This window comes from Diceros bicornis, chromosome 8 (genome assembly GCF_020826845.1).
Source record: "Diceros bicornis minor isolate mBicDic1 chromosome 8, mDicBic1.mat.cur, whole genome shotgun sequence".
NCBI classification, from domain to species: Eukaryota; Metazoa; Chordata; class Mammalia; order Perissodactyla; family Rhinocerotidae; genus Diceros; species Diceros bicornis.
Genome location: NC_080747.1, coordinates 4,210,387 through 4,228,202, shown reverse-complemented (window position 1 = coordinate 4,228,202; position 17,816 = coordinate 4,210,387). Strand labels below are relative to the sequence as shown.

The window sequence follows — 17,816 nt, the reverse complement described above, 5'->3', positions numbered from 1 at the left end:
TGCAGCGCGCCCCTGGAGCGCACGTTCCCAGGCCAGAGGGGTCGTGCTGCTGACCCGCTACCCACACAGGGAATCAGGGCGGGGAGGGAGCGGAGGCTGGCAGGTCCCGTGCTCCCTGTGCCGTCCCAGCTCAGGAGCCCAGCCCACGCGCTCCACCCGGGAGAGGGCCAGCTCCTTCGACACTCACTGTTTCTTCCCAGAACAAAGAAAAAAAAAGCCTTGCCTGGTCTGCCAACTTCCTGGAGTGACAATTTCTGCTTTAAAGGCTTAAGAAAGTGCACTACACTCTTGTGTGCCTCTCTCCTTCCCATAAGTGTAGGCAGCTCTGTTTGGGATCATTTTATGCACACCTGAGTACCCCACCTACAGCCCCCTCCCAATTAATGCTCTGGACAAACACGTCAATCCCAAACACGAAACTCACCGGCAGCCTCGGTCTAAGGCCCTGACATCTTTTAATAATATGCAAGAAGCAAGGAGTTTTGAAAAGGGCAAAAGAGATTTATTGTGTTACAATATTTCTGTTTCACTAAAACTGGTGAAATATGTCCAAACTTTCTTAAAGGTCACCGTCTGTCCATTTATCAGAGAAACGCCCCCCTTATTAGATTACGTAGTCTGAGTTGAACCAGCAGAGGTCTGGTTGTATAGAAATGGATTGTGAGATAGTCACAGAGGGCACTTCTGTCGAGCAGTCTGCTTGGATTTCAGATTGGGACTGTCAGCGTTATGGCAGGATGTGTGCTCAGGTGCGGAGTGGGGCCTGGTCTCGGGGTGCTTGTTCCCTTCCCAGACGGGGTGCAGTGGGGGGGTACAGGTGCCTGGGGGAGGAGACGAGGAGCAGCCGTGTGTGTGCGCATGTGCGTGTCGGGGCAGGGAGAGATGCTCAAGCTGGGTTTTGGAGGCGGGGGAAGAGGAAGAGGAGGAGGAGGAAGCAGAGAGGGTGCCCAGGCAGAGGACGGGGTGGGACGGAGGCGCAGAAGGGAAGACGACCTGGGGCGCTCGGGCCAGGTCGTCAAGGATGTGATGAGTTGTGTCTGAGAGGAGAACTCAGAGTATGAATTACGAGCAACAGCGGGTTTGCTGTTTAACTGACGTAACCTTTTAAAAACATGAGCTCCCTGGGATGATTATAAAAACAATAGCCAGAAACGTTCAAGGAGCCCCTCCGGCCGGAGCTCAGCGTGTGGGGCGCAGGCAAAGGGAGAAATGAGGACGGAGACCGCCTGCCCCTCGGCCCTGCTGCCCGGGGTGGGGGGGATCAAAGCACAGACAAGCAGAGCAATGGACGTTCAAGGACCCTGCGAGCTCCTTGTGGGGTGGAAAGCCCGGACCCCCCTCTTCCAGAGTCTGACGCTAAAGAGAGCGTTAGTGTCTGTGGGGTCCCCCCGGATGGCTGGGAGATACCCCCTCTCCCGGTGGGTAATGTGGCGAAGGTCACCCGCCTGTCCTGGAGGGGGGAGCCGCGTGTCTGGTTGTGCACGCTCTCAGCGCCCCACCTGGCAGCGGCCTGGTCCCCGAGGGGGCGGGGACTGAGGGCCCCCACCGCGCGGCAGAGGCCTCTGCAGGTTCAAAGGCAATGAACCCGCGCCCGCGGTGGAGACAGACACACGTGTTTGCTGCCGTGTGCCCCTCCAACAGCATCGCAGGCCCGAGCGTGGTCTCCGCCACCCCGCCTGGGGCCCGGGGCGAGGGACCCTAGCTTCTCCTTGACTACTCCCCGGGACAGGGAGCTCACTATTTCCCGGAAGAGAAGCTCTTCTGCTTTGGAGTCCATTTGCCTCCACGGGTCTCTGCCCCTCTGGTCTTTCTCCCCTCAGCACCCAACGAAGCTTCTAGAAGGGAAATCTGTCCTCATCACTCCCCGACTAAACCTCGGTGTCCCGCTGTCATCCGCAGGAGGATGTCCCGACCCCTCGGCTGACGCATGTGCCCGTGCCGCCCAGCCCGTCTCCGTCTGCCCCACAGCCCGCGCTCCAGCAAGCGTTTCAGGCCCCCAGGGCACACTGCTCTCTTTAACCTCCGGGCTCTGCACACGCTGTTCCCCCGTCCGTAATGCCCTGGCCCCTCCTGAGATTGGCCCAAGCGCTGATTGCACCGTGACCCCTTCCCTGGGGGCCCACTGCCTCAGGTCTGGAGTTTAGTTGGGACTTGACATCATTTGTCCCAAAAACATTGGCTGGGACCCTCGTGCTGTGGCAGAACCTGGGCTGGGCACTGGGCGGAGAGGGCAGAGACAAAGGGGCCTCTCCCTGCTGGTGTCTGAGTGGCTGTGTGAAGGTGGTCGGCCTCCTTGGAGGTCTCTCCCTGGGGTATGGATTCCGGGGGCCGGACTTTCATCTCTACCTCTGGATCCCGGCACCCGAACAGAGGGGGCCTGGAACACTGGGCCTGTTGTGTGGGTGGACAGATGGGGAGGAGAACTGTGAAAAGTTCTTCCTCACAGTACCCTAAAATCTGCGGGCCGTCACCTCCCTTGTCCAGGAAACCCTATCTCTATTAATGTAATCTTGTCCCAAGCATCTTCCTGAGCTAATGGTTGGGACAAAGGCCACCAGGCACACTGACTCCTCTGTGCCCTGCAGACAGGGCCCTGGAGTCCAGTGGGAGCGAGTGCTACAGGGGTATATCTGGGGAGCACCTGAGTTAGTGCTCCAAGCCCCACTCCAGCCTGCCACCTCATCACTCACGAGATGCAGCCCCTCCTCCTGCTGGGCGTGTCCTGCTCATGGGGACCGGAGCCCACAGACCAAGAGTCGTGGTGGAAGGGGCGAGGGGTTGGGTCAGAGACCTGGGGTCTGTACCGGCCCTGCCAGTTACCAGCTGCTTGGCCTCAGGCAAGCCAGTGTCTCTCTGAGCCTCTGGTCTCTCCTTGGGAAATAACCTCCGAGTGTGGCTGACCTTAAACAAGACTGTGTAAGAGCAGCAGAGGCCACGGGGCCCACTCAGCCCAGCCTTCCTTCTCCCCACCCCCCTGCAGACATGTTCAGTGGTTCACAGATACCCACATCCCTTTCCGGTTTCTCCTGGAAAAGCTGCCCCATTTCAGCAGAGCACTTTGAGGCAGCCCCCCCCCGGTGCACCTCGCTCGCGCAAGGCCCCTGCCGGGGTCCTGGAGGCCCCTGATGGGCGGCAGCTGGCACCCAGCAGGGAGGGGCTCAGGCGCAGTCAGTCCATCAGTTCCCCTTCTCTGCGTCATTTTCCCCAACCTGACAGCCTCTGCTCTAAACATCAAGGGAGGGAAGGAGGGAGGGGAAGAGAAGGAGGGAGGGAGGAGGAGGAAAGGAAGGAGGGAGGAAGGAAGCGGGGATGGGCTCTGGGACTCATCTGCTAACTTTCCACCATTTTTCCTCAGGGGCTTCTCTTCTTTATTCAAACACTTTATTCAAGTGTTTCCTAGAGAATTCCTAAGAGTAGTGGGAAATGCCAGCAAGGCTGAGAAGGTGGAAATATCTAGGGAAGAGCTTTGCAGGCAGGGGACAGCATGTGCAAGGGGCCTGAGGCATGTTCCAGGAGAGGAGGCCAGTTGCTGGTGTATGGAGGGTGGGAGACAGGTGGGCAGGGCCCCAAAGGCCACCGAAGGGTTTGGACTTGGACGTGGACGTGGATCTAAGGGCCCCGGGAGGCCACTAGAAGGTCCTGGTGGGGTTGAGGGGTGTGGGGATGATGGAATGTTAGGTCTGAGGGCTTGGCCTAGAGGAATCCTGAAGCTCTGCTGAAGTCTTACATTCCTAAGATGTGGGGCTTTGCTCTGTGTCCTCCCTGGGTGCCTCCTGCTGCCTCCTCCTGGAAAGTCCAACATTGAGACAAGGCTCAAGATGGGACGGCAGCGAGAAGACACTGCTGATAGTTTTTTATACGATGTCCTCGTTCCCGTTCTTTGTCCTAGAACAGACCCCAGGAGCCGGGGGCCTTCCGGCTCGTTCTCAGAGCAGGTGCAGGGCAGGTGCAGGTGCAGGGCAGGTGCAGGTGTGGGGCAGGTGCAGGTGCAGGGCAGGTGCAGGGCGGGTGCAGGTGCCGCTTGTTTGGGTCAACACCTGCTGGGAGGGAGCCAGCGGCACCCCACTCCCTCCCGCCTGGCTCAGCACTGGCCAGGCCGCGTCCCTGCTGGGTCAGCAGCAGCTGCCCTCCCGACCCAGGAGAGGCCTCCCGGAGCCGCCGAGAGCCGCGCTGGTGGACACGCCCACAGTCCTCGCCGCCCACGGGAGGCCCCTGTGCAAAGGTGGTTGAGACTCGGGGCAGGCCGAGGTGCATAAGCGTGCAGGCCCTGACGGGGGGCTGGCGGGCGGGTCCTGGCGCTTTGCCCTTTCCTCCTGGGCTTCCCCGTGCCCCTGCCGCAGAGCCCACGGGCCCTGAGACGGTCAGACAGGGTGGGGAGTGAGTGGGGTGCTGGCCACTCCCGACTCAGAGCGGTCAGCTGTGGGGAGGCTCTCAGGAGGAGAGGAGCAGGACGGGCGCGAGGTGGTGGAGGACGACGGTGCCCCTCTCTGGGCGGGTAGAGACCATGCTCGCCATCTGGATGTTTGTGTTCCCGAAAGATCTAGTGGAGGCCCCTGTGTCCTGGCATGACTTAGGAGCCACACTTGGCTCACCCCCCACTCTCTGAGCCTCAACTTCCTTGCCTGTGAAATGGGACCGGGGGCTATTTGCAGACAAGTGAGACCCCAGAGCTATCTCCTCCTGTATGAGCCCTGTCCAAGCCGCTTGATCTTTTGTCCCCTGGTCATTCATTCATTAACTCACTTAGTCATTCATTCATTCATCCCACACACACTCCCTGAGCACAGGCACCCCAGCTCTGGGCTGAGCAAGGCTGGGCCACAGAGAGGACTCGGATGCAGGCCCAGCCTTTGAGGAGATCCCTGGCTGGAAGACACAACAACAAATTAGTGTAGTAAGTGCTGGGGTAGGGGGCCCAGAGGCGCTCCCCACACAGCCCGGCATCCAGGAGGGCTTCCTGGAGGAGCCGGCACTTGAGCTGTCTTAATGTCAAATAGGGGTTTGCTTTTACTGATGCTGCATATCCTAAATTCCCTTCTTTCTTTCTCATCTTGCGTTGTCAGCCTTGCTGGTGTGTGAGTTTTTCCTATCGAGAGGATCGCCCGCAGCACTTATTTGCAATTTTCGCTCTCAGTGGTCTTGAAATTGCCACCGTCATCCACTCATCCCACGTGCGCTGAGTCTGGGTGCTGGTGGGAGAGCGTGGTGATGGCCTGGGGGACCGCGGAACCCTTGGACCAGCCCTGCCTCGAGGAGCTGGCCTCTGCTGGCGCCCCCCAGCCTGTGTGTTGACAATCCTGCCCCTGGCGAGCGACCCCGACCCTGAATGACCTCCGGCGCTTCGCAGGGTCCTGCCCTCAGCGCGTCCGCCTCTTCCGCAGGTGTTCGAGGAGGAGCACCACATCCTCTACCTGGACCACGGGGGCGTGATCGTGGCCATCAAGGACACCTCCATCCCCTTGAAGATCCTCAAGTAACGTTGGGCCCTGCGCTGGGGTGCAGGGCGGACTGGGCACCTCTTTCTCTCCACCTGAGAGCCCCTCAGGATATTCCCAGAACGGCCTCCCCGTGGGCCCCAGGACAACGGCCCTAAGCCCCACCAACTGGGGGTGGCAGTGAGCCCGGGAAAGCCTCCCCCAGCAGCTGCTCAGGGCCAGGCGTGGGGAGACAAGGGAACAGGCAATGGCCACGCGGCGTGGTCGGGGTGAACTAGAGACTTCAGTCTGGAGGAGCATGGAGGGCTTCCCAGAGGAGGTGGCTTTTCAGCATCAACAGGAATTAGTTCAGTGGAGGACGTGGGGCCAGACAAGGAAGCCAACAGCCTGTGCCCAGGGGAGAGCGGGTTTGGCAGCAGCTTCAGACATCTAAAGGGCCATGGTGGGGAGGTGAGGACAGGTATGTACTCTGGACCCAGAAGGCAGAGCTGGGGGAGCTGCCAGGAAGCCAGTCTCACTTTAGTCTGAAAAAGAGCTTTCTGCTCTTCGAGGTGGCGGCACTGCGATACGCTGCAATGGGAAGCGGCGAGCTGCTGTCGCCAGGCCAGCAACGCCCGGGCCGGGCTCAGGCATCGGGTGGGGCTGAACTGGATGTTTCCAAGGCCCAGATAACTGCACTCAGGGGGCACAAAGCATCTCTGTGATACCCAGACAGCACACCCAGGACTCCTTGGCTGCGGTGTAGCTAAGCGATGTGGACACCACTTGGTGCTGGTGGGCAGCCAGTGTGGCCTCCCAGGGGAGAGTGAGGTCGGGATCCAGCCGTGGCCCAGATGCTGGGCTGGCCCCAGGGATGGCCGCTGCCCACCCCCCGTTCTCCCAGCCACCTCAGCTGGACAGTGCTGGTCCCTGGGCACGAGCCAGGCTGGATCCAGGGGAGTGGACAGCCCTGGACACGGGGAGTGCCCTCGCCCGCCCTGCGCATGGTGACACCCCTTCTCTGGGCAGGTTCAGCGTGGACGAGGGCCTCACCTGGAGCACACACAACTTCACCAGCACCTCGGTGTTTGTGGACGGGCTGCTGAGTGAGCCGGGGGACGAGACACTGGTCATGACGTGAGTGCCCGCGGGAGGGGGTGGGCAGGCCGTGGCGGAGGGTCGCCCTGGGCCTTGCGGCCCTGGGCGGGCTCGACGCTGACCTCTACCTCCCTCCGAATCCTCCTCGCTCTCGCCCCCATCTTCACCTGCCTCCTGGTCTCTTATTGTCCACTGTTTCCTCTCACCCCCAGCCACTGGGCGGTGGCCACTCTGTCCCTGTTCAGGGATGCCCGTCACCTGCCCAGATTGCCGGGCTGTGAGGGGTGGAACCGAGAGTCAAGGGCGAGCTCTGGACCGCTGCCCAGTCCCCCTCTCGAGTTGATTGTTACTATTATTGTTGTTGTTGTTGTTTGCTATTGGCACCTGTAAAGGACGCCTAGGCGCATTGCACAGTAAGGACCTGAGACCCACACAGGCCAGCGCAGGCGGAGCCAGGCTGTGAGTCCAGCCCTGGGACCCTGGCCCGGGTCAGGCTGGGGTCTGAGGCTGCAGCTCGCGGCCCTGAGTTGCCAACCTTTTTCCAACCCCCAGCCATGCCAAGCCCCACTGTAGAACAGACGCTGCACGAGGCACCGGGACGGGGGCAAGGGGCATCAGGGGCCCCCGTTCAAAGCCGCTGTAGCCCAGGAGCAAGAGTCGGGGTGGGGAGTGGCGGGCAGGGAGGATTGAAAAAGAGCACAAGGGCTTGACCTGCCCCGGCCGTGCTGGGCAGGAAGGCGCTCACAGACCGAGGAAGGCGGGCCCACCCATGGGAGCTGCTTCTGGGGCCCTCGGATCGCAGGGACTTGTTCCGGCAGAGCTGAGTCACGCCGTGCTTGGGGCCTGGGATGCTGCATGCCCACAGCTCTGCTGATGCTGCACGTGCCCGCCACACCTGGTGCGGCCGAGCGGGGGCCCGTGCCCTCTTCTTGCCTTTCATTGATGATGCCTGTTCTGGGGAGAACAGTGTCCCCCAAAATTCACGGCCACCCAGAACCTGTGGGTGTGACCTTGTTTGGAAATAGGGTCTTACAGATGTTATCAAGTTGCTGCGAGGGCATACGGGATCAGTCTGGGCCTAGTCCAATGGCCGCTGTCCTCACGGAAGAGGAGAGGACGCGGAGACGCACGGACACGCAGGGAGAGGCCACGTGAAGACACAGAGACTGGGGCGATGCAGCCACAGCCCAGGGACACCTGGGGCCCCCAGGAGCTGGGAGAGGCAGGAAGGAGCCTCCCTCAGAGCCTCCGGAGGGAGCCCGGCCCTGTGACACCTTAATCTCAGACTTCTGGCCTCCGGAACTGGGGTCGGGGGGAGTATGCTGCTGTTGGTTGAAGGCCTCAGTTGTGGCATTTTGTGGCGGCAGCCCCAGGCCACACTACAGCACCCACAGCGCTCCCCTGCGCGCCCGCTCCGCTCGGGGGCAGGGCCCCGGACGCCGGGAGTGGACGCCGGCACTTTGACCCCTGGGTCTCCGCATCGGCCTCCCAAGCTGCTTCCTCTCCTTCTCCCCAGCGAACTTTGAGGAAGCTTCCTGAGGGCGCGGCCGGGGACGGGCGGTCAGGGCGGAAGCGAGACGTGCCTCCTCCCGCTGACCAAGGCCACCCGGCACCACACCACAGCGGAAGGAGGCTGGCCCTCCCTGGTCATTCCTGCATGGGCAGCAACGTGCCGCCCACCGTCCTGGGCACCAAGGACCCCCAGGTGACCCAGAGCCGGCAGTCGAGTGGGCAGACAGATCAAATACCAGTTCCTCACTAACGTGACAGATGCTGCTGTGACAGGGTGAGCCGGTGGCGGGGGGGAAAGGCCGCCATCGGGGTCAGGCAGTGATCAAAGGCGCCTTGGAGCAGCTGACCTTTGAACGGGGGCTGGACTGACGGGACACAGGCCCAAGGACGAGCTGTGGTCAAGAAGAAGCCAACACCTTCCCGCGTCAGAGTTTGGACAGTCCGCCGGCTCTGGCTCGGTCCCTCCCAGAGTGGACAGCCCCACTCTGCCTGCTCCCAGCGGAGTGGCCGGGCCGTGCGACCCCTCACCCTGCGCGCTCAGCTGGGAGCGGCCGTGTGCCCCGGGCAGCTGGGATTTCCCATCCAGGAGGGGCTCCCTGGCACGGCTCCGCAGGAAGGGCCTGGTGCACACTCATGTTTGCACTTCCGGCTCACTTGGGGCCTTCACGCCCGAGGCGCTGTCCGGCTCTCCCATCGGCCGGGAGGGCCAGGTGCTCCCACTGCTGAATTCCCCAAGGAGGCCCACGCAGATAAGCCCCCAAGGGCGCCTGGCCCCCAGCCCCGTGATCTCTCTGTGTGCCCCATCCCCCTCAGGAGGCCCCGTCCTGGGGCCCTCGCACAGTTGTGCTGCGGGAAGCAGGCCTAAATCGGAAAACAACCGCCTGCATGGACGATACTGCCCGCCCCGCCCCCTGCCTCGGCCCTGAGCGGGGGTTGGGCCCCGAGCCCGGAGCTTCTGCAGGTCCAGGGCGTCCCCTTCATCTGTGGGGGAGGCTGTGTGGATGCGGCCCCTGCTCTCCTCCGGCTGGGAGCACAGCCCTGGAAGGTCCACGCCGCTGACCACTGCCGCTTTTGAGCCCACCTCCCAGGCTTCTGGGAGCCACAGACGGAAGGGGGCAGAAGGACATGGAACCAGTGAGCGTGGACCCCTTTGTCAGCGCGTTTGAGACGAGAAGAGTGGGCAGTGGTCTGAATTCCCGCCAGATTTAAATGCAGCTTTAGTGACCCCTCCCCGTGGGGCCCCACCATACCTTTACCAACACGGCCTCTTGCGCCGGGGGCCGTAATGGAGCTTTACTGAGCCCCTACTGCATGTTATGGGTCCGTTTTTCTAGATTATCTCATTTTGTTCTCATAGGAAATAATCTCCACGGAAAAGTTTATTTTCCTGGCTTTTAGAGGTGCTGAAATCTCTCAAACGGTTCTGCACCGAGGAAGTGGTGGGAAGGGGGTCCCTCTGGGATCAGCTCTGCTCGGCTCCCGCAGAGCCAGAGATGGGCGAGGCCCCGTGAGGCTGTCCTATGTCCCCGGTGAGGACCCCGAGCCCTTCTGACTCTCTAAACGCCCTGCTTGCGGCTCTCCCTAGACGCCTCCCTCCTGCTGGCCCTGGCCCGGGGCATGTGCGTCATCCACGACTTTCTGTGTTCACGCTCCTTTCGTGCTGGTGGGGGCTCGGGTCTGGACAGGACGGCAATGGTTCCTCCTGGGGACCACGGGGGGTTGTGCCGGCGAGTCTGGGGAGGAGGGAGAAGGAAGGCTGCAGCTGGGGTCCCAGGCAGGGCTCTCTCTGTTGGGGGTGGGGCAGGCAGGCTCGGCCTGGACCCTCCGCGTGGTGAGCAGTTTTCCAAGGTCAGAGTCCACAGAGGGGAAAGGGAGAGTCAGAAATGCCAGGGGTGGTGTCAGGCCCTTGCTGGCTGCACAGAGGTTGAGCAGGTCAGCTGGGTCTCAAGGCCGCAGCTTCCCCAGCCCAGAAATGGGAGTGCTTTCTACCCCAGGGCATTGAACTAGTTGCTTCAGGACACCAGCCCTTCGTCCCGTGTGTCACCACATCAGGGTGATGTTTGGCCCCAGAAACAGCCCAGTTTTCATCTCCCACGGACAGACGGGGCATTTTATCCCCGGAACGCTAATGGCAGAGTTCATAGCCAGAGCTATAACCTTTTAAGTTCTTCTAAAAAGCATCCGAACGGTTCCCACAGGCCTCCTATTTCACAGTGCCGCTGCTCCAAACACCCTTCAAACTCCCGTTGACATAGAAATAATTCAGACTGTGAAAGAGGGAACATGCCCACATATTAGAACAAAAAGTTCATCTCTCCGGACTGTGGGACTGTTGGAAGTGCTCTCGCTCAGACCCAGAGTCCTCTCTGCCTCCCCTCCTTCCCTCCGTTTCTCTCTCTCTCCCCCTCTCCTTCTCTCTCCCTTTTTCTGTCTCTCTCCCTCCCTCTCTATGTCTCTCTCTCCACTCTCTCCCTGTCTCTCTCCCTCTCCACTCTTTCTCTGTCTCTCTGTCTCTGTCTCTCCGTCTCTCTCTGTGCTCTGTGTGTCCCCTCAGCCCCTCTCCTGTTTCCTGAACAGTTGAGAGCATTTTCCACATCGTTTCTTTATCCAAATCTGCCCCAAGGTCACGCCCAAGCTGACCATAGTCGCCTTTCGGGACGTTTCCCTCAGCACGGCTCACCTTTGCCGGCCCTCCTGTCCCCACCAGGGCGGCCTTAGAGGGGTGAGGGCCCCCAGGCCCCCAGCTGGGCAAGGGGAGTGAGCTGTTTAAAGGGCAGTGGATTCCTCACCCAACCTGCACCTCCGGCCCCTTTTTTCCTTATTAACTGTGAAGCAATAAATAGGCTCCCTTTGGCATCTCCTTCCTAAAACTCAGAATTACCCAGACAACAGCTGAGGTTCTGGGTTTCATAAAAGGCAGGACTTCAGAGGCGTGGAGGGGATTAATTAGATCAGCCAAAGCAGGCTTTCTCGCTCAGGCTGGGACCACGGGGAGCTGAGACTTCCTGGGGGCGGGGGGGCTGCCTGGCTGACCGCAGTTCCCGGCGGAGCCTCGCAGCCCCGGAGTCACCTGCCCCGGGCCGGGTCCCGGCTCCTCCGGGAGTTGGGCCGTGGCCGTGCCGTTGGTGGGTCCCCGGCCTCGGGTTCCCATCTGGAAGCTGGGAGTGGTGGCAGCACACCTCGCGGGCCTGGGGAGGAGGGAAGGAGAGATGCGGCAGGCGCCGGGTACGCGACAGCGGCCGTGCCGCTGTCACCGCCACAGCGACGTGGTTTTCAGGAGGCCAGAGCCCGACTCACGCTGTGCCAGGACACGGGCCGGGACCCGAGGTTCTCCCTCAGAGAGTGTCCCTTGGGTGAGATAAGACCCTCGCACTCGAAGTGACCAACCCAGCAGGCTTTGTCTGAAGAAGGGAGACGGTGTGGCAAAGGAAGTCCCCCACGTGTGACACTTTCCAGCCAGAGGGCTGTGGACGTAAGGATGGAATCAGGACAGGTGCAGGCAGCACACCACGGCCGTGTTCGCCGCCGTGCAGGCCTCCCACGACCCCTGCGTGGGAAACCGCGGCTCAGGAGCAGCTGGAAGAGGCGGAGCGGAAGCGGGGCCGCGGGCAGGGTTCCGCCCTTGGGGGGCCGCGTCCTCCAGCGGCAGGAGGGTCCCCGGCCAGCACCGCGGCCCCTCCCACCCGCTCCAGGCCTCGCACACCCAGAGGAGAGAAGCAGAGCGGGACTGTGGGCGACGGAACACGGGAGGCCACGGCTGGGAGGGGACCGTGTGGTGTCCCCAGCCACTGAGGGCTGTGGGCGGACGGGGAGGAAGGAGGGCGGGGACGTGGAGAACGATCCGCAGGCTGCGCCCCCTCACAGCCCGGGCGGGGGACAGGGCACTGACCACAGAAGAAGGTCAAGGCGAGACAGAGGGAGGCGAGCACCAGAGGAGGCCCCGGGCAGCCTGCGGAGGCTCGGGATCTTCCCTGTAGGACACAGACAATAGTGTCTACTTTGTGGAACTGTTCTGGGGGGTAGAGATAATGTGTGTGGGCACGCGTGAGCGTGTGTGCACACACGAGTGTGAGTGTATGTGCACATGTGTGTGCTTGTGCACCTGTGTGTGAAGCTCCTACTATGTGCCGGCATCCTACGCAAACCATCACTAATCCACCATCGATCCTGAAAGGCCAGTGTTATTGTCCCCATTTTGAAGCCAGGGAAACTGAGGCACAGAGAGGGAATGTACCTGCCCAAGGTCACAGACATAGTAAATGGGTATCGAGTCAGGCCTGCCTGGCTCAGAGGTGCCCTGTGGAGCCAAAACTCCTCTTCAAATATCAGCGTCAGACATTCAGAGCCAGCCATCATGTCCCCAGGAAAACACTCCAAGACCTTTCTCAACTACTGTCCTAGAATGGGGTTTGCACCCTTTCAGATCATGACTGGCCTCCTGCAGTATCCAGCTCCTGTCGTTGTGCTTGGAAGAAGACCAAGACCAGAGCAGGGCACATCACCTCCCCTATCCAGATGCTTGACCTCTGGTAATATGGCCTGAGTGCTGTAGGCTAGACTGGAGAAGGACCAAGGAAGTCCAGGCTGGGTCTCTCTTCTGCGGTGGTGTTTGGAGCCCAAGTGTGAGGTGTGGGGAGGATCAGGTGAAAACCCTTTAAGCAGTAGCCCTCTCAGAGAGGGAGGAATCTGGGCACATGGTAGACACTCAGCAAACAACCACTGATGGAGAAGAAATGGCACAAATAAGCTGTGTGACCTTGGGCAAGTTACTGAACCTCTCTGTGCCTCGGTTTTCCTTTCTATAAAATGGGGGTAGACGCATCTCACGGAGCTGTAATGAGGTTTAGACCAGACAGCACATGCGGAGCTCCCCACACGTCGTGGGAGGGAGGAGAGGTATTGCCGGGCCCACTGCACAGGTGGGAACTGAGGCAGAGGGGAAGCAGTTGGCACCGCGGGGATGGGGCTCAAATAAAGTGGTTTCCTCCCGTCCCTCCTCTCCCCCAGTGTCTTCGGCCACATCAGCTTCCGCTCCGACTGGGAGCTGGTCAAGGTGGACTTCCGGCCCTCATTCTCCAGGCCGTGTGGGGGAGGACGACTACAGCTCCTGGGACCTCACCAACCTGCAGGTGGGCGGGCGCAGGTGGGCGGGCGCAGGTAGGCGGGCAGGGCCCTGCCTGCCAGAGTCCCCATGCTGCGAGGCTGCGGGCCTCTCCTCCTCCAAGAGGCCTCCCCAGGACCCCGACCGCCCCGAGGTATCTGGTCCTTCTGCGGGGTGTTCTGGCCCCTTCCTGGCGCCTGGGGCCGCTCGGGGCTGGGTCTCCGGTCAGGCCCGGGGGGCCGTCCACAGGCCCCACCCCTCTGTGGAGTCCTGTGCACTTCGGGCCCAGGATCTTTCAGATCACAGGAAGGCGGCACGGAGTGTGTGTCGTATATTACATAACACCCCAGCGGGGTCAGGCAGCCCCCACCCATCATCTCAAACACATAGATGCTTCTACAGCAAGCTGTGTAATAGTCACACCAAGGGGGACAGACGAGGACTAGATGGCCTCCACCCGAGTTCAGGTCGCTGTGCTGCCGCGGTGTGGTGGGGGAGGTCGGGATTTCAGGAGGTGGGGGCTCTGGAACTGCTGGGGGGACCCCGCACCTGTTACTGCCACGGCACCTATTTTGGGGAGCAGCGCCTGTTCTGATCATCCACTGAGGACCTACTGTGTGTCCACATGAGCCCTCGAGGCCGTGGCTCCTGCACAGGGCCTGGCACCCTGGGGCCCGAGGAATCGAAAGGGGGGCTCGTTTCCAGCAGCGCTGTGACCCCCAGGCCCCGAGGGAGCTTGTACACAGCGGGTGCTCAGTGAATGCTTGTGGACAGGGATGGGAGGGAGGCTGCCCCAGCTTGACCTCAGGCACGCTGCTTCCCCTTCTGAGCCTCGGTTTCCCCATCTGTAAAAGGGGGCAAACCCCTGTCCCCACGGCTGCTTGGGGGTTGAGGCCTCAGCCGTCTTTGGGGACCAGCAAGATCAGCGGGACAAGCTGATGTAGAGCGTCAACCCCTCCGGGCCAGCTCCTCACCCCGACCCTCCTGCTGCAGGGCGACCGCTGCATCATGGGCCAGCAGAGAAGCTTCAGGAAGAGGAAGGCCTCATCCTGGTGCGTCAAGGGGAGGAGCTTCACGTCGGCGCTCACGGCCCGCGTGTGCCAGTGCCGGGACTCGGACTTCCTCTGGTGAGGGCTCTGCCTCGCCCGCCCCCCGGGGCTGCTGGGTGCCCTCAGAGCCTGGTAGGGCTGCCCCACGCAGTGCACGGGGTGGGGCGGGGGAGGCCGCCACGCCTTCTGTGACCTGGTCTCAGAGCCACACGCCCCACTTCCACCTCCTTCTGTGCGTTAGCACCGAGTCACGAAGTCCAGCCCGCCCCGAGGGAGGCATAAAAGAATTCAGGGGCGTGTTGTTAAAACCCCCCCGGGTGGCCTGCTCAGGCGGGCCTGCTAGGAATGGGTGAGGGCATCTCAGGGGCACGTGGTGCCGGCCGGTCCAGGAACTCTGCTGAGAGCCCCCCAACCACTCCCTGCCCTGCTCAGAACTCCCATGGTTCCCACTGCCCATGGAGAATGTTCGGGTTCCAGAACCTGGCCTGCCCGCCTGCCTCCCACGCATCCTCACCCCTCGCCGTCCTGCCCCTCACATGCCAGCCCCCTCCACCTGTGTCTCCCTGCACCAGCGTTGATGGGGCTGGCCCTGCCTGTAGTGCTCCTCTCCTCTCTTCCTCTGGCTGTCCCCTGCTCATCCTTTGAGATTCAGCTCGCCTCCTCCAGGCAGCCCTCCAGGACACCCAGGCTGGGCCTCCTGTGAGTTCCCAGAATCCCCTTTGCATCTCTTCTCACCTGGAACGTAACTGTGGGCTCTCAGGCCTGTCTTGGCTCTGGGACAGGACCGTGTGGATTCTCCAGTGTCCCCACAGATGGGTGCGTAGTGGGCCCTCAACGTGAGGCCCCGCCCCAGGCTGCCCCATCCCCGCCGTGCCTGGCTCCTCACTGCTCTTCCTCCCCCAGCGACTACGGATTCGAGCGCTCCCCCTCCTCAGAATCTGACGCCAACAAGTGCTTTGCCAACTTCTGGTTTAACCCTCTGGCCCCGCCTGACGACTGTGTCCTGGGCCAGACCTACACCAGCAGTCTCGGGTGAGTGCAGCATGTGGCCGCCCTCACCCAGCTCCGGGGCAGAGCCGCTGGGCCCCCGGCCTCCCGCCCGCCTGGCGCCCGCAGGTCCCCACGTGGAGTCAGGGAAAGAGCAGTCAGGGCTGCGGACGTCCTGATTGCCGGGCTCCCAGAGTCACCCCAGGACTGACCCCGCGGGGTTCTCCAGTCTGAGCCCATGTGGGCCAGCGTCAGGGAGAAACGGTGCCTTGAGCTGGCTCTGGCAAAGGGCCAAGAAGGTCCAAGGTGCCTCAGAGCTCACCCCTGCTGTGGAGGCTGAGCCCATCCGGGGCAGTAATGCCCCCTCTCCTCATCCTCTGAGCCCCTGCAGGGCCAGGACCCTTCCCCATGTACCAATGCTGAGCGAGCCAGCCCTGAGCTGGGCTGGAGGTGCTCACGCTCCCTTTAGGTCTCAGCTTGAATGGCACTTCCTCCAGGAAGCCTTCCCTGACCGCCCGCCCTGGGCCCCGAGCTTAATTCTGTCGTACACGCATCCGGGTTATTGTCATCACTCACCAGTTGTCCTCCCTGGTGGACTGTAAGCTCCATGACACGTAGTAGGTGTTCCCTCAGTGTGTGCGGTGATGGGCACCAGCTGTGCATGAGGGTGACGTGCTCAGCAGGCGTGAGCAATTACGATACTTTTTCTCCACCAGAGGCTGAGCACATTGTTTCTAAATGCGTAACTTCATATAAAAATGTTAGGTACACAAAAGCTGTGAACCTGCAGCTTCAGGAGGCCCCAAACGTGCTCTATCTTGAGGTGCCCGTTTCCCTTTGAGGAAGTTTTGAGAGAGAGGAAAAAGCCTGTAGGCTTGTTAGAAAATCCCCATTACTGCTCCTGTGGATGGGGCAGGGCAGAGCTTGAGGAAGCAGGACCAAAAATGCAGGCTTGGGTCTCAGCAGCATAAATCCCACCATCCATCCACCCACCCACCCACCCATCCATCCGTCTATCCATCCACCCATCCACCCACCCACCCACCCACCCACCCACCCATCCATCCACCCACCCACCCACCATCCATCCACCCATCGTCCATCCATCCAGTCATCCATCTATCCGTCATCCATCCACCCATCCATCCATCCACCCATCCATCCATCCACCCATCCATCCATCCATCCATCCACCCACCCACCATCCATCCACCCATCGTCCATCCATCCAGTCATCCATCTATCCGTCATCCATCCACCCATCCATCCATCCACCCATCCATCCATCCACCCATCCATCCATCCATCCATCCACCCACCCACCATCCATTCATCCATCATCCATCCTTCCACTCATCCATCTATTTGTTTCTCCCTCCATCCACCCATTCATCTGTCCATCCATCCAATCATCCATCTATCCGTCATCCATCCATCCATCCATCATCCATTCTTCTATCCATCATCCACCCATCCATCCATCCAGTCATCCATCTATCCGTCATCCATCCATCCATCCATCCCTCCATCCAGCACCAACAGGAGCCACTCCAGTGCACCCAACAGGGCTTGGTGCAGAAATTCTTGTCTAAAGTGTCAGAGCCAGGATCCATATCAAGGGCAAGTTTCGTTTTGTACCATCTGCACACTCTGGGCATCAAGGTGCTGCGGGTGGGTAGCTCTTAGAGAGTGTCTTTTCTTTCAAACTAATCAAATGTGTCTTTGCATGATAAACTGCTGAATGTTCATTCAGTGGCTGAGCTGTGAGGGCAGGAGGGGCACCAGGCTCAGGGTGGTGGGCAGACCCAGGCACTTTGGCAGTGATGCTAGTTTCACAGACCCAGAATCCCAGTGTAGCCTGAGGGAGCCTCACAGGTGGCAAGTGAGATGAGGCCACGTGTGCAGTGGCTTCCCTGTGGTCTCCTAAAAGGATTCCCGGCCCACTGGGTTCTGCCAACCAGCCCTTCTCCAGTCTCATCCCACATCTGCTCCCCACTCTGGCTCAGGCCACCCACCACAGGACCTTTGCACACACTGGTCCTGCTGTCCAGATGCTCTTCTCTTTCCTGCCCACCCCTGATCTCAGCTGAAGGCCCTTTTCTCAGGGACCAGATTCCCAGGTGCTGCCCCTTCCCAGTGCTTGTCACAGTCATGACTGTACCTCGATGTGGGGGACGGTTTGGTGATGTCTGCCTCCCCACTGGACAGTCTGCTCTGCAAGGGCAGAGCTGTGTGTCACTCCACACCCCGGTGCCCGGCACGTGGTAGATGCTCAGTACGCACATGCTGCATGAATGAGTCGAGGACTCCGGCGTCATCCGGTCCAGCTCTCTCAAGGTGAGAGTGGACGGGAGCCCCGAGAGGGCGCGCTGGCCCATGGCCACAGGGCGCGGCAGCCAAGGCCACGGTTGAACCCGGCCCCTCTTGGGCTGTGCTCCCAGAGACCGCAGTTCTTAGCAAGGCCACGAAATTCAGACTGGCTCCCTCATCCTCCCCTCGGCAACAGTAACAGCAGGCACTATCATTATCCCAAGTGAGGCGGCCAGCCCGAGGGACCGTGCGGTGACGGAGCAGGCCTGTCACTCCTGGTCATTCCCCGCTCTGAGCCTGTGCCCGTCTCTAACGTGGGGCAGTGAGCCGTCAGCGGGGCCGGGA

The 17,816-nt window shown here is 61.2% G+C and overlaps 1 protein-coding gene across 1 annotated transcript in view; it reads left to right on the top strand.

Moving 5' to 3' along the window:
* The window catches only part of SORCS2 (sortilin related VPS10 domain containing receptor 2), a 516,528-nt gene that overhangs the window by 474,587 nt on the left and 24,125 nt on the right, over positions 1 to 17,816 (top strand). The window contains 6 exon segments of the mRNA XM_058546667.1: positions 5,382 to 5,473; positions 6,444 to 6,551; positions 13,032 to 13,110; positions 13,112 to 13,153; positions 14,119 to 14,252; positions 15,078 to 15,206. Of these exon segments, the coding sequence (XP_058402650.1) occupies positions 5,382 to 5,473; positions 6,444 to 6,551; positions 13,032 to 13,110; positions 13,112 to 13,153; positions 14,119 to 14,252; positions 15,078 to 15,206 (584 nt within the window).